At 42.0% G+C, this 22,991-nt stretch overlaps 1 protein-coding gene across 1 annotated transcript in view; it reads left to right on the top strand.

Annotated features, from left to right (window-relative positions):
• CLIP1 (CAP-Gly domain containing linker protein 1) overlaps nucleotides 1-22,991 on the top strand; it is a 124,157-nt gene that overhangs the window by 63,611 nt on the left and 37,555 nt on the right. The window contains 10 exon segments of the mRNA XM_079943608.1: nucleotides 635-695; nucleotides 9,104-10,048; nucleotides 11,601-11,717; nucleotides 14,091-14,148; nucleotides 14,697-14,780; nucleotides 15,690-15,846; nucleotides 17,715-17,880; nucleotides 17,979-18,194; nucleotides 20,655-21,775; nucleotides 21,777-22,920. Coding sequence (XP_079799734.1) covers nucleotides 635-695; nucleotides 9,104-10,048; nucleotides 11,601-11,717; nucleotides 14,091-14,148; nucleotides 14,697-14,780; nucleotides 15,690-15,846; nucleotides 17,715-17,880; nucleotides 17,979-18,194; nucleotides 20,655-21,775; nucleotides 21,777-22,920 — 4,069 coding nt within the window.

The following is a 22,991-nucleotide window of genomic DNA, read 5'->3' as shown; positions in this document are numbered from 1 at the left end:
AGAAGCAGAGAAATAGGATCCTTGATTGCCTCTCTCCCAAATTATTCACAGCCTTATTCTCCCACTCTTGGAACAGGTACTCGTGTTGTCCTGGGGATCTCTGCATGGGTAGCATCTCTGCTAACCTCACGCTAGAATGCCTGATGTGGGGTAGTATAGAGAGAGATTTGTTTTCTGTACCATTTTCCCCTATGTTGTGTTATTGGAAAGTAGAAATTATAGACTTCCATTCTCAAACCGGTTTCTGTGGTAATCAAACCTTTTCCTTTCAGGCTGATCTTGTCTTTTTTTGTTTTTTTTTTCTTTTTTCTGGGAGGAGGGGGTGGAGGAGGAGAAGAGATCTTGCCTTGATTAGATCCATTTCTGGCGGCTGTGACCTGGGGAACCAGTTGCTTTTTCTCATCTCTACCTCATCCCTTCTGGAATCCATACCTGGATAAAACTTTAGAGTTTCCCTATAAACTAGAGGCTTAAAGATGCATTTCTTTATTTTCTGTGTCTCTAAGGCATTTCTTTCCATCATCATCTGCTACATTCATTAGGACATTGATTTTATATATATATAGTTTTGGGATAAGGCAGAGGTGTTTCTTAGTTACTTTCTTACGTGTTTTGTTTTGATTTTATTCCACAGGAAGGTTGAGGACCTTCAGTTCCGGGTTGAAGAAGAATCAATTACTAAGGGCGATCTTGAGGTAAAACCCCACCAGCTCTCTAAAGCCTTTATGGGTACAGTATTCAGAAATACGGATAAAATCATTGTGGTCAGAACAGGCAGCAGAGGGGGGCGGCAGGAACCCCGGCCTCTGGCCTGTGGGCTGTGGCTGCCCTCGAGCCTGTCACTGTGCCGTCCCAACTCCAGTGGCCGAGTAAAATTCTTACTACCCTTTTCTCATGCTTCAGAATTCAAAACCTTGAATTGGAGATAATCAAGTCATAAATCTGGCAGTGTGTCCTATGTGAGACTCTACACCTTCCTCCGATGATCAGAAATGGCATTTTAAAGAACATTTTTTATTTCATCATAGTTCAGAACAATCTCAGCTTTGCTTTTCAGTTGAGCAGGATAAATCCTTTATAACCCTATAGACAATAAATGTATGTTCTAGTAATTGATTTTTTTTTTTTTTTTTTTTTATCCTGTACGCGGGCCTCTCACTGTTGTGGCCTCTCCCATTGCGGAGCGCAGGCTCAGCAGCCATGGCTCACGGGCGCAGCTGCTCCGCGGCATGTGGGATCTTCCCGGACCGGGGCACGAACCCGTGTCCCCTGCATCGGCAGGCGGACTCTCAACCACTGCGCCACCAGGGAAGCCCTGATTTTTTTTTTTCTAGTCATTACCAGAAAAAGAACAATTTTATTTCAACTTCTTTATTCCATGGCGTATTTTAAATTCACAGAGATTTTCCTTTAGCATCAAGTTTCTCTCTCTTAACAGTCATTCTTATTAGTTTTTTAATAAGACACCAGAATTAAATGGTTTTGATGCTTTTCAAACCACTGCTAGATGTATGACAAATATAAAGTTAAAATTTTTCAGATTTGCAGATTTTTGGTACTTTAAGCTGTAATATTTTAGTAGAAGTTTCACTTGTCTGTGCAGTTCTCAGAATACACATTTTTGCTACTGTTGCAATTTTAGTCTGTTGATGGCCCACACCATGCTTCAATTTCAAGAGCCCTTCCAAATAAGACTGATTTCTTTGGGAATAAATGTATCTTTACAGTCAATGAAGAATAAAGGAAACGTATTCTGAGTTCTAGCTTTATAAGGCCCAGAATTTATTGGATTATTAGTAATTTGATGGGTATCTTCCTCCCTCATTTCATGTAGAGTCGCAGTCCTTTAGCTGACTTTTGTGTTGTTCTCATCCATTTAAAAACACCCCAAAATCTCATTAGAAGTTTCATATCATCATCTAATTCATGTCAAATACAGCCTATGATGTTTTGAGGAGGGGCAGTTAAAATATTTACATCAGCACTAGGCTAGGATAGTCTGTCTGGTAAACTTGTAATTAATCAGTTATTTTGAAACCCTAACACATATTGAAACTTTAGTTGAATCTCTCTTTTGTTGTTAATTATTTTATTTTTTTACTGATAGCAAAAGAGCCAGATTTCTGAAGATCCTGAGAATGTAAGAGGGCACTTAACTGTGTGGATATTTCCCTTGTTAACACAGATTGATTACAGATTAAAATGCTTATTGATATACTCAAATACTAACTGCATAATCTGATCTTGAGACATTGTCCTTAATATTTCTGTGCATGTGGGCTTTCAAAGCAGTTACATTTGAATCCTGAAGAAATTGTATGTAATGACTAAGTTCTGTAAACCCATTTGTTTAACACATAGGCACACGTTTCTTTAAAGAGTTTCGGCAAAAAGAAAGAAAAGAATTTTGTATGGGGCCCGGCCTTCTTCCCTTAATTCATAATGCCTTCTAGTTTTAATAGAATTATTACAAAATAGAAGATACCTGACTGAAACATAAAACATATTAGATGAAGTTGTTACAGAAATTTTGGGGGAAAGTTTCCCCAAGTTTAATTTATTCCCATAAAAATAAAGGAATGGAGTCCCAGACTGATTGCCTTTTGTGTGAGCTCCCACTGCTGGCCAATGGCTGCCAGTGCAGCTGACGAGAAATTCAAACTTCAGTTTGTTGGGGCCGTGTTTTCCCTAGTTTGAGGCTAGAGGCAGGCATTCTTCAGTGAAGACGTTGTGTATTTTAAATTTATTATTCTTGAAGAGAGATTTTTCTAGTAGCAGTGCCACTAGGCACGGAGGTGTATTTTTTTTCCTTCCTCCCTCTGTTTAGGATCAAACACCCAATTCCGATCGTACCAGAGTGGCCTCAAAAGCACGGCTTCTCGGCGTACCCTGCCAGCTGAGATGCCAGTTGAAAAAAACCTAAAAACTTCTTCCTTTGAGGTACCACCACAAGAGAACAAGATTAAAACAGAATTTTTCTTCCCACCACCTCCCGGCAGCTGAACTAGACAACTCGAGACTGAACTTTTTAAAAAGCCTCCGTTCTGAAGGTCTCCTTTTTGTGAAAGCTCCTTCAGTGATCAGGGTCTCTTCTCTGCTTCCAAAACAGGCTCCTGCTACCTCCGGAGCCAGTCTGCATGGGACTCCCTCCCGCCTCTCCTGTGCGCTTCTCGCGGAGCCTTGGCTTTCTCTCTCAATCCCCTGCCCCAGGGCTCTCCTCTTGGGATACTCTGTCCTATTCTAAGAAAGGAATAATTTTAATGGGAGGGTTGTCCTGTTCAGCATAGCGTTTTTACCACATACCGTGGAAGGGAAGCGGATCACTAGCTTCCTTGCTGGTAGTTGACCAAGTACAGCTGTGGAGCCCAGATCATTCGTGTGCACTCTCACCAGTCAGGAGGCACCTGGAGGATCTCGGAATGGGGAGAAGATCACATTCAGTGGGTATTTGCTTTTTATCTGGAAGTAGTGACCTTTCACCCAGAGGACACTGAACTCAGTGTCAAGGGAAGAAAGGTTCTGTTGCCTTTGGTTTCTTCCTGTTAATTTTGGATTTCTGTTCTTGAGGCTGTGACCCCAACTGTGTAGATCTGGATTAGATTCTTTTCTTGTAAAAGCAGGTAACTTGAACAACCTCTGTCTAAGGTACATATGGACGAAGGGGACTACCCAGACAATTAGGTTTTGAATTTTATTTCATTATTTTTCTTGAATGTAAAGAGCTGAAGCAGGTGAAGAATTTTTACAAAAAAAAAATTTATTTACTTTTTAAATATTCTATGATGGTTTTTTTATACCTGGTTCACAAGCAAACTGACCTCTTGAATGCACTGAAATCCCCAGAGTACCACTGGAGTGAGCAAAGATGTTTATAATGTAAAACATTCCACCTTAAGCTTTGCACTCCTTTCTGTCACTTTAGAGTTTGTTGTCATTTCCTTGTTGCCCTTAATTGTCCAGACTGATAGATCTACGGGTTGGAACCACAAAATAACTAGAAGCTGCTGGGAGCAGCTCTGTCAACAGGTTTTATCAGTTGATTATGTTGATAACCTCTTGGATGGGAGAGGTGAGTGGGGAAAGAGGTCCGTTCAGGCTGATCTAGGTTATTTCAAATTGATTAAGATTCTGATGCACTTAAGCCTGTTAGAAAGAGGTCGCCCTCTGGCTCCTCCATCAGCTTCCATGTAAGTAAGTGATGATGGGCAGTCTGAGGTTTTGAAACATGTGAAGACCTTACCGGCTCCTTTTGCATGGAGTTGAAACTCATGCCTTTCTGTTGAGTCACTGTTTCTTACCTCTGAACTGAGAAGAATGAGTTGTCTTAGGATCAAGATTATGAGCCCCTTACCAGTTGCAGTTCAACTTTGCTCCTGCTTTGAACCTCAGGGATGGAGGCCCTCAAGCATAATTATTACTGAATTTTCTCTTTTAAATCTGATGCCCCCTCCCCCACTTTGTTTTCTGGCAACAGTCTTTGGAAAGTCCACCCTTGGAAGGAAATGAGAGCTTTAGTGACTCCTCACCTGTCATATACGGGAATGTTGCTGAGAATCTCAGACCCTTCTCACTCATCTCAGCAAAAAGGCCACTGGTGTGATTTCCTTAGCTCTAGGTCCTAGATTTCCTTCGTTAGGTTTAATACTTGACCCTTGCTCACGTCAAATTGTACGCCAAAGTGCAAAGATCTGCTCTAGGGACTAACTGAACACTTAGAGACTTATGACTTTATCTTTTCCATATTTGGGTGATAATGATCATTTTGCGGGTCAATTCACTTTTTAAGTCACCGAGTCAGTTACATACACATTAATGTCAAGTAGCTGTTGTGGGGAGGAGGGAAAATGATAGATTAGGGGAATATTAACTATTCTAATTTGTGCTGATAAACTTCACTTATCAATATAACATATTTGGCTGCATGCATCTGACACCTTTCACCTTGCCTCATGTGTTTTCCATTTTTTCTTTCTCAGTAGACTAGCCCATGTCCCCTGCCCACCTCATCCTCTTGTCCATAGTGTTCATCCTCACCCCCAGCCTCTTCATCTCGGTCCACCCTCATCCCTCCTCCATCACCCTTTCTGTTCATCCTCTGGCGGAAGGTACTGCCGGCTCAGCCTGCATGCCGCGCCCTCTCCTCCTGTGCTGGCATGTCACGGTGGCACTGTTGTGTTTCTTCCTCTTCCTTTTTACTGACAGACGCAGACCAAACTGGAGCATGCCCGCATTAAGGAGCTTGAACAGAGCCTGCTCTTTGAAAAGACCAAAGCTGACAAACTCCAGAGGGAGTTAGAAGACACTAGGGTAATGGTTTTCACTATTTAATGAAGCAGACCCATGTTTGCGAACGGTGGACACCGCGGGTGACGGGCCCTGCAGTTGGCCTAAGCCTTGACCCAGTGGTTCGACTTGAGTTTGGCCTTGGCACCGCCCAGGTGCTCGTGAGTGTAGGCTGATGGGTGGGCACAGGTGTTTTATGTGGAACCTTTGGTCCAAGGTGAAGATTCATTCCTTTGGTTGACTCAACCAAGATCAAGATCCGAAACTCAGTGACTGTGTAGACTGCGTGGACGTCCACAGATGCATTTGAGGTTCTTTGTATTAATACCGGGAAATACCTTCCTCCAGTTTGCACCAGCAGTCAGTGGTCCTCTTGTTCTCATATTCCTAGTGGGTTTTCTAAATAATTTTTTGTTGTTTCACTTTAGCTCTCTTTTCCTGCCTTCTTCCCTGGCCTCTTAGGCAAAGGGAATTGAAACGTTGGCTCTTTTTTAATGAGAGTTAGGGACTTTCACCCCAGCTATCTTTTTTTCTTCGCACCTGATCTCTTTGATTTTCTGTTACCCAGTAGGTTAGAATCTCAGTGGTCAGGAGGAAAAAGTGTGTTGGGAACAGAATGGCTTCTCACAACCCCCAGCTCACTGCGTTTGGCTCTCGGAGCCAGTGCCTTAGTCATGTTTTCACTTACTTATGTATTTAAGCACCCATATAGTGCTTACTTTATGCCAGGCACTATTCCAAGCACTTCACAAGTATTAACTTATTCAGTCTTACCACAACCCCAGGGGAGAGGTAGTAGTATTGTCCCCATTTTACAGGTGAGGAAACCGAGGCACGGAGAGGTTAAGTAATATGTCCAAGGTCACACAGCTGATAGAGATAGGGGGGCCAGGATTTCTATTCGGGCCATTTGACCCCAGAGTCTGTGCTCTTAACCACTACAGGATGGAGTCTGTCTATTATGGAAGTAGTTTTGTGGTAAAAGATTTAAGAACTAATCTGAGTCACATATAAGAAAACATGTACGTATTATATACCTCTTAAATCACGAATTTGACTGTTAATAGCTAAATCAGACAGATCCTTAATTTTAAAATTTCAGAAATGATTCTGTCTCTGATCAAATTTGGTATCCTGATTTTTTTCCTTTTGAATTATTAGTATTTGTAGAAATTTCTCTTCTTGAGAAATCATTGATCTAAAAAATCTAGAAAATCGAGTAATATTTCTTCCTCTAAGTCACGAGTTTTTATTTTTTAAGAGAAAGAAAATGTTCTCAGTCGGCCTCAAAACTAACGATATCGTCTGTGTATTTGGTAAGAAAAAAAAAATCCTGGTAGTTTGGTGCCGTTTCTTTGTTACCCGAGAGCCAAAGACTTGATCTGGGAAATACAAGGGACTCATAGTAAGACTGAGCTCCCGTGGTGTGGCTGGCTATTGAAGTAAGGATGTATTTTTTTACTTCTGAACAAATCTCTGTTACAGCTTTGTCAGCAAACAGTGTTGATTTGTTTTTGTTTTTGTTTTGTTTTCTGTGGAAAAGAAGGCATCCATTGACAGCATGGTTTATTTAAGTATTTCAGATTCAAGCAAGCTGTCATCTTCCTATAACAAGCCTTGTCTCCTGTTGATCCTCGTTCTTGGTTTGCCAAGTGTGAAACTAACCACTGACCCATCTAAGTTTCCCATCACCTACATTCCTTTTTGGGAAGTGCTTCAGAATTCCTCTAAGCCAGTAAGCCCAGTTTATAAACAGTGTGCTTGGCGCTGTAGAAACATTAGCAAGAATAAGAAATGATACCTGACTTTTATGGTGGGAAAGGCAGACATGTAGATAGTTTTGCCTGAGGGCAGATTTTGGGAAATAAATTAAAAAATGGAACTGCTGTGAAAATGCTGCATAACCACACTATTATTTTCCCTTATTTTTTACTTGGTATTTCCTCAGTTTGACGGTTTTGTTGTGACTGATTAAGAATTAGTGCCCTGTTGGATTAAATTTATTTACGTTATGGACCTTGTAGCAATGGGGTTTAATAATGCACCTTATCTGTGGACTCCCCACCTCCCCCCCAGAAAAAAAGTATGTAAATGAATTAACATCTTGGAAGCACCTATAGCCCTGAAACAACAATTATAGCCAGCTCTGAAATACTTAATGATTTGATCATGCAGTTTGGGAGCCCCAAGTGCTTTATTTTCTTGTTCTTCGTGGACACTTCAGTCCTTATCCATCTCACAGCCTGTAGGTGGACAGAGGGGCTGAAGGAAAAACATACCCATTACCTTCTGTCCCGATAAAGGCAGTGAGGGAGGAGAGCCTTCACTCCGGAGGACTTTTGATCCATGAAATTTGGGATTCACTGATGTCTTTAAATCATTCAAGTTCCCTTCTATTTCCCAGGTTAGTCCAATAATTAGTTTTTATGCCCAAAGCTACCATTTCCCACATATTTTGTGTACTAAACTTACTGCGTAACAGCAGAGGGAAATAACTTCCTAAGAACAAAAGGACGCAGGTTAGGAAAGTGTTTTTCCTCGTCCTGGGGGTATGAGTTTAAATAGCAGCGTATTCCCGGGTTCTGTCCCAGAGCTCAGGTAGAATCAGCACATGTGGGAGGAACTGGGCCTGCACTGTAGACACACGTCCCAGGCAACTCACATGCACACTAAGGTCGGAGAACCACTGGGTTAGGGGAGCGAGACATGTACGTCAAGATGGTGAAGGAATTACAAAATCTAAAAGCGGGGAGGGACTCTGTATAAGATTCTTAGGTATCATTGCAGGTAAGTAATCATTCTTTCTTTGTCCTTTTTAAAAAAGGTTAGTAAATTAGTTCTTTATCCACTTGAGGCTTTTATTCTACAGTTGTCGTGGTATTCACTGAAACATTTCATAGATATTTTTACACCTTTAACACCAGTGCTATCCAACAGAATTATGACATGAGCCACATATATATAATTAAAAATTTTCTGGTACCCACATTAACATACTTTTTTAATACGTAAAAAGGAGCAGGTGAAATTAATTTAGTCATCTATTTTATTTATTTAAACCAATATATCCAAACTATTATCACTTCATCATGTAATCAGTATAAGAAATTATGGGGAATTCCGTGGCGGTCCAGTGGTTAGGACTCTGCACTCTCACTGCTAAGGGCCCAGGTTTGATCCCTGGTCAGGAAACTAAAATCCCATAAGGCACGTGGTGTGGCCAAAAAAAAAAAAGAGAGAGAGAGAAAGAAATTATTAACAAGATGTGTTCTGTTTTTCCCGAGTCTTCATTATTTGATGTATATTTGACACTTGGAGCCACGTTTCAAGTGCCGAGTAGCCATGTGTGGTTAATGGCTGCTGTACGGGACAGCACGCTTCCGTAAAGTCACTTCCATCAGACAGACAAACGTTCATACACCTTGGTTGAAGTAGGCAACATAAGGATTCTTCTTCCAAAAGGCAGATGTAGGGGAACCTTGAAAGGTACTATTTCTATTAACTTACTACAGTTAGTGGGTACTTTCCTGATTAAGGTTCTTTAAAGGGAAAAGAAATATTTTGGGGATGAGTCAAACTCAATATCAATTTTATTTTCCTTTAGCATCTCAAAATGGTGAAAAGTTTGCCAAGGACTCTAAATTTGATTTGGGGCTCCCGGAACTGGGCTTAAGCCATTATCACAACTAGATTCACACATAGAAATTCTTGGTGGCTTGACTGCTCCCTGAGCTGGGGTAGTTACTGAAGATCTTCAAGGTTAAAGAAAATCACCAGTGATTTGTTATTTAAATGATCTCTCTCTCTCTGCTGATACTAGGTGGCCACAGTGTCAGAAAAGTCCCGCATAATGGAACTAGAAAAAGACCTAGCGTTCAGAATACAGGAAGTAGCTGAGCTGCGAAGGAGGCTGGAGTCCAGTAAGCCTACTGGGGATGTTGACATGTCACTCTCCCTTTTACAAGAGATAAGCGCTTTGCAAGAAAAGTTAGAAGCCACCCATACTGACCATCAGAAAGAAATCACTTCTCTGAAGGAGCATTTTGGAGCCCGGGAAGAAACGCATCAGAAGGAGATAAAGGCTCTTCAGGCCACCACAGAGAAGCTTTCCAAAGAGAACGAGTCATTGAAAAGCAAGCTTGATCACGCCAACAAGGAGAATTCGGACGTGATAGCTCTGTGGAAATCCAAGCTGGAGACCGCCATCGCATCCCACCAGCAGGCGATGGAGGGGCTGAAGGTGTCCTTCAGCAAGGGGGTCGGTGCGGAGACGGCAGAATTTGCCGAGCTAAAAACGCAAATAGAGAAAATGAGACTAGATTACCAGCGCGAAATAGAAAATTTGCAGAATAAACAAGACTTGGAAAGGTCTGCTCACACTAAAGAGCTCGAAGCCCTAAGGGCTAAACTGATGAAAGTCATTAAAGAGAAAGAGAACAGTCTGGAAGCCGTCAAGTCGAAGCTGGACAAAGCGGAAGACCAGCATCTGGTAGAAATGGAGGACACCTTAAACAAATTGCAGGACGCTGAGCTAAAGGTAAAGGAGCTAGAGGTACTACAAGCCAAATGCAATGAACAAACCAAGGTTATTGATAATTTTACATCACAGCTCAAGGCTGCCGAAGAAAAGCTCTTGGATCTTGATGCTCTTCAGAAAGCCAGTTCCGAAGGTAAATCGGAAATCGGGAACCTTAGACAGCAGCTTGAGGCAGCTGAGAAACAGATTAAAAATTTAGAGCTCGAAAAGAATGCTGAAAGTGGCAAGGTTTGTATCAACATCCTCCATCTTTTTCTTTTCCATTTCTTGTTCTTATTTTGCATTGTATCTCATTTTTCAGTTGAGGTAGTTCACCCTCCAGATTCTTGACTTAGTTAAAACTGGTGCTGACGAATTTCCCAGTTGAGTGTAGTATCTTCTGAGTATTTTGAGTATGGTTTCATCCGAGGAGATTAGAGAAAATAATGGCTCAACTATGTGGCTTGATCCTGGTTTCCTAGTATCTGATTACTTTAACTCTGGGCTTGCTCTGATCTCCTGTTTAAGCTTGGTTCCAGTCTGTAAACTTTTTAAAATAGAGAACTCCCCAAAAATGATGGCATTGAGGTGAATGAATTGAAAGAATAAGATAGAAACTTGTAAGATCCTCTCCTCCTTTCCCACCTACATGACTGCCTTGTCCGTAAGGTTACATGTAAAACAGAATGTGAACTCCGAGAGCACTTGACTCGTGCGAATTAACATGCTTTGATAAATGACGTTCACAGCAAAATGAAGGTGAAGAGCCTGGAGCCCTTTGCGTTGCTACTTATGTCTCATTGGAGTTTTTTCTGTGTTGCAATGAGAACGTGATCTAGTCCCTGGTTTTTTGAGGAAAGACTGGACAAGTGTGCTTTTGATCAAGGCATAGGAAATGATGTGAGACATTGGCTGGCTACCTTTCTTACTAACTAGCCTTGCTAAATGTCATCTTCATGTTTAAGGATTGTTCAAGGAAGGAGCCCTTTTTCCCAGTCCTCCTGACACTAGTGGAGGTGCTGGTATTGATGCTGAATGTTCTGAGCTTTTTGCGGGAAAGCTGCTTTATTGGCAAAGAAGGAAGGGTTGTGATGGTTAAATGGGGAGAGGTGAAGACAGACAAACGGCAAAAATTGCTAAGTAACATTAGTTGAAGATGACAGTCATAGGAGATTTTTCTCAGATCTCCTCACTTGGTTCTGAAAAACCAATCAAAACACAAAAATTAAATTAATATGGGATATGCAGCTAATGTGTTGGTCTACTTTTTTTACATTAAGATTTAATGAAAGCCAATTTCTGACGACTGTTGTGTAGTACATTTTTAAAATTTTATTTTTTATTTTAAATGTTGAAATACTTTAAGCGTGTACAAAAATACAGAAAATGAAACACAGTCCACATGAATCCACCATTCCTGTCTTAAGGTTTTCCAAAGTCCAGAAGATGAAATTGCTCAACTGTCTCATTTAGAAAGTAAGCATCTGTACTTTCTGCTTTAGAGCATGCTGACAGTCCAAATTCAGGTATAGAAAAATACTCTTTTGATTATTTAAAATTAGCCATTGGACAATCTTATCTAGAACTGATTGTATGAAAAGTCATTGGCTTCTTAGAATTAAAGACAAAAAAACAAAAAAACACCAAAACGACTTTTTACCCATGCCTTTATTCCTTTCAGTTTTGTTTGGTTATGTTTGTATCTCATACATTTTTTTATATTTGTTTTATGTTTTCTTTCTCATTCTTTTTTGTTTCCTTTTGTTCACTGATTTCTGTACCATGTAACTCTGTATGGTAGGCTAGTAACATCACCAAAGAGCTGCAGGGAAAAGAGCTAATGCTTAATAAACTTCAGGAAAACCTGAGTGAAGTCAGTCAAGTCAAAGAGGCTTTGGAAAAAGAACTTCAGATTTTGGTAAGTACCTGTTGGGAATCTGAATCTCAGGGTCTCTGGCCGTTCAAAAATTGTTCCTGTTTAAAAAACAAAAACTTCTATAAAGAAAGACGTATTGCACCTATTTCCTTTCTCTTGCAAAGTATTGATTGGTTGATGAATAACTTGAGAGGAACTGGATCAAACCCAAACTAGCAATAAAGGTAAGTATTACTTTTTTTTTTTTTTTAATCTGTCCTTTGCCTTTGGTAATGCATTGCTTTGGCACGTTATTGACTACTTAGTTTCACCAAACACAGGAACCTTCCAAGTTATATACCCAGCACATTAGGTTTCATATATAGTGAGGTCTTGCCCTATGCCTTGTCCTACCTGCCCGGTGACAGCAAGCCAGCAAGCTCTCCTGGACCATCGGCACCCTCTGTTAGCAAGGCAGGGTGCTGTGTAATTAACAAGTTCACAGAATTCCCTCTTACATCTCAGTTTATTCCTCCTCAGGAAATTACTTTTCCTTTCATATATATCCTCTTTGCTTAATCCCAGGTTGTAGGACATTTTTTGTCTTTTTCTCAACTGTTCTCCCTTCTGCCTTGCCTCCTACATCAAAAACACAAGCTTAGTCAAGGCTGATGACTACGGGCAGGTGCCGGTGATGCCCACGTGTCATGGGAAAGGAGAGGCGTAGGCTCATGGAGAAAACTTGATAAGAGAAACATCAGCTATGAAGGGTCAGTTGTCTTGGGCCTTACATGCACCTTCCTGCTCTCCACGTTTTACACTTCTCTGCTAATACCAGTGGTGAATAAAACTGTTTGATTTTTGGACTTCCCTGCTGGTCCAGTAGTTGAGACTCCGTGCTTCTAATTCGGGAACATGGGTTTGATCCCTGGTTGTGGAGCTAGGATCCCACATGACACACGGCCAAAAAAAAAAAAAAAAAATAGTGTTTGATTTTTTTTCTTATTTAAATGCCAATATTACATATTTCTACTTTTTAAAATGTTAACTATATAGCCGCACTCTTCATTATGGTAGCTACTGTCTATATATATGGTTCTATAAATTTAAATTAATTAAAATTAAATAAAAAAAATTAAATAAAATATAAAATTCAGTTCCTCAGTTGCACTAGCCGCGTTTTCAATGCTTAGAGGCCCCACGTGGCCGGTGGCTGCCAATTGAACAGCACGGTTTCATCGTAGAAAGTTTTATCAGACAGTTATGATACAGCATATTTCAGCTACATATTGAGAAAAGTTGACCTGGAAATTACCATTTTTCACTATGGTGTCCTTTAAGAAAATGTGTTTTGAGTTTCATGTCGTTTCTCTGCCCTCCTCCCCAAACTTTCAGGATGCCTTACTTTTTTTTTCTAAGTTAGAGTATTCCTCTACGTCCTCTGAAAACATGCCTCCTGAGGTCTGGCTTTGGGAGTAACACAGGTGGACAGCTTGTGGGCTTTGATGGACTTGTGGCTTGTGAGCCCATTTTTAAACTAAAATATTAATTAATTAGAAAGACTCATTTAAAAATTCACTTGGTGTATCTACCTCAAAGTTCGTCGCAGGAAAATCAGGAGAGTGGTTTTATCGTGCCCCCCTGTCATGTTTAGAAAAGATAGTGAGTGAGCGATGGACTTTTTGGTTTAAGGTAGTTGACACAGATCCGGTTTTAAGATACTAGGTTCTGACTATTCTTAGATGTAAAACATTTCAGAACTCAGACCCACAGACATAGAAAACAAACTATGGTTACCAAAGGGGAAAGGCTGGGGGGAGGGATAAATTAGGAGTTTGGGATTAACGTGTACACACTGCTATGTACAAAATAGATAACCAACAGGGGCCTACTGTGTAGCACAGGGAACTATACTCAATATTTTGTAATAACTTATTAGGGAAAAGAAGCTGAAAAAATATATATGTATGACTGAATTACTTTGCTGTACACCTGAAACTAACCCAACGTTGTAAACCAATTATGCTTCAATGAAAAAAAGAAATATTAGAAAACAAATTTCGGAACTCTGTTCACTGTCTCAGGCAGATTTCTGAAGAGAGGTTCTGCTACTTGAGGGCAGCAACATGAAAAAAAAGCATACATGTGGCACCACATGTGTATCCACACATGCATATACTGACATAAGTGTGCACATCCACACGTGTACAGACATACGTGCACACCCACGCATGCAGCACACATGCAAACCTCACTCGTGTGTACACGTGCACAGTATGCATATGGTTGTAATTGATGCCTACATGTTTTAAGCGTAAGTTAGCTTTAATGAAACAAAGCTAGCAACAAAAAATAGATAATGTTGTAGTCATAGAAACTTTTTATTTTTGTAATCTGAAATCTTTCTATTCTGAATGTCCACTTCTTTTTCTTTAGAAAGAAAATTTTGCTGATGCTTCAGAGCAGGCAGTCTCTGTTCAGAGAAGTATGCAAGGTATGTCTTAGCAGAACATGAGCAGCTCACTTGTTCTCAAGCTGGAGCTGGCCTTGGGTGCATAACAATAGATGCTGCCTGTAGCCTGATTTCACCACCCTGGAAGTTCCTGCAGCGCACAGTAATACTGGGTTCCCTTGGCTTCCTGAGGCCTCAAGCTCCCATTCTTTCTTCTTTTTGACTTAAAGCTTGTTCCGTATTAAAATGTAGGTGTACTTGGGAAAAGTATTGTCTTACTGAAGCTTCAGTCATTGATAGCTCTATTGAGTTTTTTTTTTTTTTTTTCTATTGAGTTTTAAGTGGAAGGAGGATGCCTGGAAAAGGGATGCCCGGTGCCTGCCAAATCTACAGATTTGGGGAGACAAGAAAGAGTTGCTTGCTTGTTTCTTTAGGTTCGTTATTCAGTGGTTTGATTTGTAATGGGACCCTTGAGTATTCCCGTGATCCCACATCGCAAGCTTTTGATTCGCTGCGGTTTTGAGACAGTCAGGCTTTAGATGGCTTATTAACTATGAAATGTATTAAACTTTTAACTTCATCCCAAATAGAAACTGTAAATAAATTACACCAAAAAGAGGAACAGTTTAATGTGCTGTCTTCTGAATTGGAGAAGTTGAGAGAAAATTTAACAGGTAAGAAGACGTCTCTACACGTTAAATGTAGTAGGCTTCCTAAGATTTGAGATAATTTTAGTGTGTTGTCACAGCATATCTACTATTCAGGCATAAATTCTTCACTCGTGTTATATTGTGATAAAATACTTGTTTGAGGTCTGTAAACCTTAGCGAATTCTCTCTGCCTCGTTTTCAAACGAGTCAGAATCCACCCCATCTCACTACTCCCCCTGCTATCCTTGATCCGAGTCAACCAGCATCTTTAATCGAAGCTGTAGTAACAGCTGGTCACCTGGGCTGCCTGCTTCTGCTCTTGACCCCTGCAGTCTGTTCTCAGCCCAGCAGCCAGGGGGATCCCTTCAACATCAAGTCAGATCAGGTCGCTTCTCTGCTCAGAACGGCCCAGTGGCTCGCGTCTCGCTCACATTAAAAGCTGTGGCCCTTACTGTCATCAGGTCCTCTTATCTCTGCTCTCGTCCTGTACTATTCTTCCCCTTGTTCCTTCCACTGCGACCATATTGGCCTCCTTGGTGATACTTGATTGTCAAGCATGTTCCTGCCCTGGGGCCTTTGCACTTGCTTTCCCCTCTGCCTGCATTCCTCTTCCCTCACTTCCCTCAGGGTTTTACGTAAATGTCACCATCTCAGAGAGGCTCTGTCTAAGGTTTTAACCTCCCGGACTCCTTCCTGACGCCTTTCTCCGCTTGTATTTTTTTCCCTCTTGGCACTTACCACTATCTATTGTACCATTTATTCTCTTTATTTATCTTGTTTATTGTCTGTCTTCTTTGCTAGAATGTAATTTTCATGAGGGCAGGGATCGCTCTATGCAAATATTCCCAGAGCAAGGCTTGGCATACAGGGTGTAGTTGATACATTTTTGTTGATTATAACACAACAGTGCTATTTTTTTCTATATATATTCAGATATGGAGGCAAAATTTAGAGAGAGAGACGAAAGGGAAGAGCAGTTGATAAAGGCGAAGGAAAAGCTGGAAAACGACATTGCAGTAATAATGAAAATGTCAGGAGACAGTTCTTCTCAGCTGACAAAAATGAATGGTGAATTACGTCTGAAAGAAAGGTACGTATGAGTATTAATAAGAGCGCCTGCTTTGGGTTAGGCCCTCGAGCAAGGTCTGGGTGGGAGGAGAGCCTAAATCTTCAGGACTGTTAGGTTTTAAAGTTGCCTGAATCTCATTCTTTCTCTGTTATCGCAGTGTATTTCAGACTTTCTGGTGACTTGTAAAGAAAAGGTAGTAGTTTACCAACGGCAATAACATCTTTTACAGGCAGTTAAAAATATTTTTAACCTATTTCAGTGTAATGATAGATAACACGTGTGAAGGGCTGACCACGTGTCACACACTATGCTGACAGCTTTGTGTAGAGTATATTTTCTGGTTCTCCTAATAATCCTCTCAGGTGAGTGTATTATTGTTCCTATTTTGTTTTTTTAATTTATTTTTACTTATTTATTTTTGGCTGCGTTGGATCTTCGTTGCAGTGGGCAGGCTTCTCACTGCGGTGGCCTCTCGTTGTGGAGCACGGGCTCTAGGCGTGCAGGCTTCAGTAGTTGTGGCACACAGGCTCAGTAGCTGTGGCACACAGGCTCAGTAGCTGTGGCGCATGGGCTTAGTTGCTCCGCGGCATGTGGGATCTTCCTGGACCAGGGCTGGACCCCGTGTCCCCTGCATTGACAGGAGGATTCTTAACCACTGCGTCACCAGGAAAGCCCCTATTGTTCCTATTTTAAAGAAAAGGAAATTGAGGCTTAATGAGGTTAAGGAACTTTCCTGAGGTTTCAGATCTAAGTGGTCTGGTCCCAGAGTCCTTGCTGCTCTTCATCACTACACCCTGCTTCCTCAGCGCTAAAGCTTCTGTTATCGTAATCTCTCTTCTCGTCTTTATCCTGAGGCTCTCGTTGCTTTGATTTCTTTTTTCTTTTAATGGCTGCCATATAAAAATCAAATGTTTATTTTATAAGGCAAAAACTTTTAGAAGACATATTAGCCCCGGTAGACTTCTGATTCTGAAAGCATTAATACTTGGCAGAGGGCTTCCCTGGTGGCGCAGTGGTTGAGAGTCCGCCTGCCGATGCAGGGGACACGGATTCGTGCCCCGGTCCGGGAAGATCCCACATGCCGTGGAGCGGCTGGGCCCGTGAGCCATGGCTGCTGAGCCTGCGCGTCCGGAGCCTGTGCTCCGCAACGGGAGAGGCCACAACAGTGAGAGGCCCGCGTACTGCAAAAAAAAAAAAGGAATACTTGGCAGAGTTAGTTTACGTCCAGCCGTGCACTCACGCACGGCCCAGCGTTGGTGGGTGATGGGCAGATGGGCCTTGGTTGGCCGACTGTGGCAGTCCTGCTGTGAGGTGGGCACAGCTGCCCAGGCGGTTGTGGCACAGAGCCTTGGAGAAGTTCCATTTCTATCGCTGCTTATCCAGAGGCACCGTCCAAGTTTCCTTCCTGTTCTCCGGTCCATGAGCCAGCCTTTTCTCCAGGTTGATGGCCCTCTTACATCTTTGTGGGACCACGTGGTTCTCTTTGAGCTAGAACATCACATTACTGTTATTTTCGTATCTTCTGTTCTCAAGCGACCCCAAAATGAGTCTTTGATAATCTAGTCTGCTAAAATTTGGAAACCTCGAAATACTTACCTCCTCTAATGTGCTTACTTTTCACTCATTTTTCCTTATTGATCTTCCGACAAAAAATAATAAATGTTCACAGTTAGAGGAGTAGTTACTCTAAGGTATTTGTAACCATCACAATTGTTAAAATTATTCTTCAGCACAAGTCAGTTTTTGTTTTTTGCTTATTTCAGATGTTATTAATTGCTCATAACATTTATAATCATTAAGACAATTATTATTAATATTTTAAAGTACAACTCTAGAATTTAAAGTACTCTTTTGAAAAATCTGACGCCTTGTATTGAAACTTGTTCTAGAAATGTAGAAGAATTACAGCTAAAACTCACCAAGGCTAATGAAAATGCAAGTCTTCTGCAGAAAAGTATTGGGGAAGTAACTCTCAAAGCTGAACAGAGCCAGCAAGAAGCAGCTAAAAAGCATGAGGAAGAAAAGAAAGAACTGCTGACAAAATTGTCAGACCTGGTAAGGAGAGAATCAGTGGGACTGTGGGCTGGCAGGGGAGGTTGAGGGGCAGAACGGACATGACCAAATGACTCACTCCTGACTCGGGGTGTCTGCAGGAAAAGAAGATGCAAATGAGCCACAACGAGTGTCAAGAGCTGAAAGCCAGGTATGAAGAAGCCAGTTCTGAGACGCAGGCCAAGCATGAAGAAGTTCTGCAGAACCTCCAGAAGATGCTGTTGGACGCAGGGGAGCGGCTGAAGGCCGCACAAAAGGAGAACAGCGACTTGCTGCAGGAGACGGAGGAGCTGAGAAGGCAAGCCGACAAAGCCAGAGTACGTGGTGGGGAGAATCGTGTTGTCGAATTACGGTTTGCTTGCGTTCCGCGTCAGGGCTGCCAGGGGACTTGGAAAGCAGCAGCACGTGGGATGGGTTCAGTGGCCGTTACCAGTGTCGGCCCTCAGGGTGCGTGGCAGGAGGGCGAATTACATTTCCTGTATCTTCAAGTGCTTTGTACCAGCCGCTATTCCTTCTCAGGGAGGGTGATGGCTACAGGTCTTTCCCCCGAATGTACTGTGTGGCCACCACCCCCTGCGCTGCTTGCTCCCCAGCTGTCACGAAGAGTCTGCTGTTGCCTGACCTCTGTCTGCCTGCCTGTAGTAGACTCTTTGTTGCGGGAAGGCATGTTCCTCTAATCTTGGCCATCTTGCTGCCACCTTGCACGAGGGTTAGGAGAGACATCTTGCAGAAATGCAAGAGGCAGAGGCCACACGAGGCAGGTGGGCAGGGAATGGAGCCTGCTTGGAGGAACAGAGCTCTTAGAGGATAGAGTAGAAGGGAGAGCTCTAGAGAGGGCTCTCGCATGTCCCCAGGAAGGCACTACGAGCTCATTAACAAGGAAGCTGGATTTAAGGGCTGTGAGAAAACATACTACTGCTAAGTAGAGTAGAACTTGATACACTGAATTTCATTTTATGGTGTCAGGATCGTATCAGTGTCCCAATATGTTTTTTTGACTCTGGTTAACGTAATGAAGTTCAACCCTCCTACTCCCATCTAAATTGCTCAAAGAACAGCAAATACTTGTCTTTAATTGTTTTAATGTGTCAGAGAAATGTTTTATATATATATATATATATATATATATATATATATGAGTTTAGTAGAAAGAAAATAGAAAAGAGCATACATAGGACTTGAAACAGAGCCCATTTAAAACTTATAAATTGTGTAGCATGACATGTAATATATGTCATGTATAAGATGCCTAAATTTTCTTTCTTCTACATGCTGTCCATCAAAGCTTTCTCTTTTCCCTGTGATGTGTCTCCAGGTTTATGAACCATTTAACAACTGGATATAATTTCCAGAGTTTTTGTCTTTGTGGTTCCCTTTATCTGGACAGACTCTAGTTTTTTAGTGTTTCCCTTAAAATGTTGCAGCCTGACCAAACCACAGCATTCTAGTGGTTTGTGTAAGGGCTCATTAATTTTGTTTGTTGTTGTTGTTGTTGTTTTTATAAGGATCATTTGGTTAAAATGCCGGGATCGTTCCCTCTCCCAAGTTGTCTGGATATCCGATTTCTGTGAATCTCAATGTTGTCAACAGCAGGGGCTCAACAGACTCTTTTGAGAATCTGATGAAACCTTAAGATATTTTCCCCAGGAAAGCTGATATATACACTCAACAAGTTTTAGATGAAATCTCAGGAGATTCATGGAGCCCACAATGTTCCCATGTTCCCTAGTTTAAGAGCCAATGAACTATAGCTGTGCCGTCCAGTACAGTAGCCACTAGCTACATGTGGCCATTTAAATCTAAATTAGTTCAAGTTATAAATTCATCCTCTCAGTCGCAAGCACCGCACATGTGGTTAGTGGCTACCACAATGGACAGCGCAGATAAAGTCCATTTGTATCATTGCAGAAAGTTCTGGACAGCACTGGTAGAGACATTGTGGTCAATTTACTTTATAAACCAATACACTTTTTTTTTTTTTTTTTTTTTTTTTGGTACGCGGGGCTCTCACTGTTGTGGCCTTGGAGCACAGGCTCCGGACTCGCAGGCTCAGCGGCCATGGCTCACGGGCCCAGCCGCTCCACGGCATGTGGGATCTTCCTGGACCGGGGCACGAACCCGTGTCCCCTGCATCGGCAGGCGGACTCTCAACCACTGCATCACCAGGGAAGCCCCCAATACACTTTTTTAAAGCCCATTTATTTGGTCACCAAAGACTAGCAAATTAGTCTGTATTTTTACTAAGTTATATGTAATATTGAAGCTAAATCAGTCTCAGGCCAGGTCCTTTAGTAAGTGAGGTTCTGCATTTAGTTTGAAAAGCAACAGTTTATAATACCTTGCCCTTCCTCCTCTTTTTTGGTTAAAGTATACTCACTTTTTGTAGTTCTTTGGATTGTGTTTTAAAAAATTCTATGAATCCCTTCTACAATAGAAACAATTGGATAATTGGAATGGCAGGAAAGAATTTCATGCCCTGACGTCAAAGTCAAACTACTGTTTGTATCTTCTAGGTGTCTATCAGGAATACTTCAAAAGTTTTTTCAAAGAGAAGCCAGTAGATACATCAGCACTTTGCGAAGCTAAACTTGCTTTGCATTATCCTTTTATGGGCTCTGTTCATCGAGTTTCTTCCCCCTGTTATCCAGATAGTTTCTATGACAGTTATTGTAAAATTTTTTAACTTTTATGGTTTAGGTTACATTAAGTTATTCGGGCTTGCATTTGTCTGCTTGATTTCATTTTGTTTCCATTCTTTCCGTCTTTTGTTTCTGTAGTCGCTAACTTACTTATTAACATCAGCCAAAAAAGAAATTGAATTAATGTCAGAAGAGCTGAGGGGTCTGAAATCAGAGAAGCAGCTTCTTGCACAGGAGGGAAATGCCTTAAAGTTAGAAAAAGGTTCACTTTTGTCAGAGCTTGTAGAGGTGGAGGCCAAAATAACTTTACTTCAGGAAGACCAACGGAAGCTATGGTCAGTAAACGAAACTCTTAATTTAGCAAAGGAGAAAGTCTTAGAGGAAAAGCAAGATGCTGAAAAGCTTTATCAGCAGGAACAGCTCAATAAAGCAGCTTTGGCTGTTGAGAGAGAGAAATTACTTAAAGAAATCAATAACGCACAGGAAGAACTCTTGAAGATGAATACGGAAAATGAGTCTTTGCAGGCTTCCAAAGCAAGCTTGCAGGCACTCACAGAGGAACTCCAGTTCAGCCAAGATATTCTGATGGCTGAGTCTAAGAAGAATCTGGAAGAAAAAGGTCACCTGGAGGATCATATCAAGAAGCTTGTAACTGAAAACCTTGCGTTGGCTAAAGATAAAGATGAAATTATTCAGAAGCTTCAGAACGCCTATGAGGAGCTACTGAAAGATCAGAAAAGCTTGGTGCAGGAGATGGAAAATCTCACAACTGAGAAAAAGTCAGCTTTGGAGAAACAGTCAGGTCTTGATAACATGTGCATAGCCTTAAAGGTCGAAAGAGACCATTTCCTCCAAAACAGCAAAGATCTGCAGTTTGAGAAGGACATGCTGCTTCAAGATCAGGAAAAGCTGAATGCCAGCCTGGAGGCTGCCCTCCAGGTCAAACATCTGCTCAGCACGGAAGCCAGTGGGCTCCGCGCGCAGCTGCAGGAGGCCAGCAAAGCTCTGAGGGAGGCCGAGCTGGAGACTCTGCAACTTCAGGCCACAAACACAAGCCTTACCAAGCTGCTGGAAGAAATTAAGACCAGTCGGGAGATCACAGACTCCGAGTGCATCCAGCTTCTGCATGGAAAAGAAACCTTGGCCTCGTCTGAGAGAAGGCTCTTGGCCAAAAAAGAAGAACCTGTAAATGAAAATAGGCTCATCACTGAAAAACTCAACAAATGCTCAGAAGAGGCTGCCCACATCGAGATGAACCTGAGAGAAGATCACTTACCTAACTTCTGAGAAGGAGATGGTTTGTCAGAAAATCACTAAGCTCAAAAAGCAGCAGGATCGTCTCTTGAAAGAAAAATCTGTACTGGAAACGCAAAATACAGATTTACTTGCAGAAAGAGAGAATTCCATCAAAGCCATAGAAGACCTTAAAAAGAAATACGATCGAGAGTCTGCAAACAGAAGAATCATTGTGCACGAGAAGGTGAAACTGCTCCGTAATCTTGATGCTCTGAAGAAAGAGCTTCAAGAGAGAAAAAAGGAAAACCAAGAACTCGCAGCCACCAAGTGTGATCTCGCTTTGATGCTGAAAGAGGCTCAAAATGCCAAAAAGACTCTAGAAAAAGAACACGCTAGCATACTGCAAGCAAAGGAGAGTCTGAACGCTGAACTCAAGGCTTGCTGTTCCGAAAAGAACATCTTGCTGAAGGATGGGTTGAACCTGCAAGAAGAGTGTCAGAAGTTAAATGAGAAGATCCACATGATGCAGCAGTCCCTAATCCTGGAGAAAGAAGCCAGGACCCAGGACAAAGAGTCATCCTTGTATGAAAACAACAGACTCCACGGGAGAGTGGCGCTCCTGGAGCAGGAGGTGGAGGCTCTGAGAGTGTGCACCAAGGAGCTCCAGTCCGAGAACTCTGTGCTAATCCAAGACAAGACCAACTCAGAGCAGAAAGTGGCAGAGATTGTTAAGGAGAAGGAACTCTTGAGTGCAGAGACGGCTCAACTGGCCACCAACATAGAGACTCTGAAGAGTGATTTTGCTGCCTTATCCAAATCCAAGCTGGAACTGCAGGAGCTGCACAGCTACCTCACCAAGATGCTGGATGACCTGCGGCTGAACCACGAGGTGACCCTGGCCGAGCGGGCCAGGGTGATGCAGGACAACAAGAACCTCCTGGCTGAGAAAAGAGAGATGATGCTGAAAAAGGACGAGCTCCTGAAGGAGAAGGAGAAGCTGGCCGAAAGCTACTTCATCCTTCAGAAAGAGATCAGCCAGTTGGCCAAAACCAACAGCCATATCTCAGTCAACCTCCTAGAATCTCAAAATGAAAACCGTATTTTGAGGAAAGACAAGAGCAAGCTCGCTCTTAAAATTAGAGAGCTCGAGACTCTGCAGTCCTTTACGGTAAACTGGGAGGTTCAAGTGTTGAGCACCTGGCCTAACCCTGTGCACTAACCCTGCAGTGGCTGAGGGAT

The sequence above is a fragment of the Stenella coeruleoalba genome (genome assembly GCF_951394435.1).
Source record: "Stenella coeruleoalba genome assembly, chromosome: 14".
Lineage (NCBI taxonomy): Eukaryota > Metazoa > Chordata > Mammalia > Artiodactyla > Delphinidae > Stenella > Stenella coeruleoalba.
The sequence above is the reverse complement of the archived record's forward strand: the minus strand, read 5'-3'. Positions and strand labels throughout refer to the sequence as shown.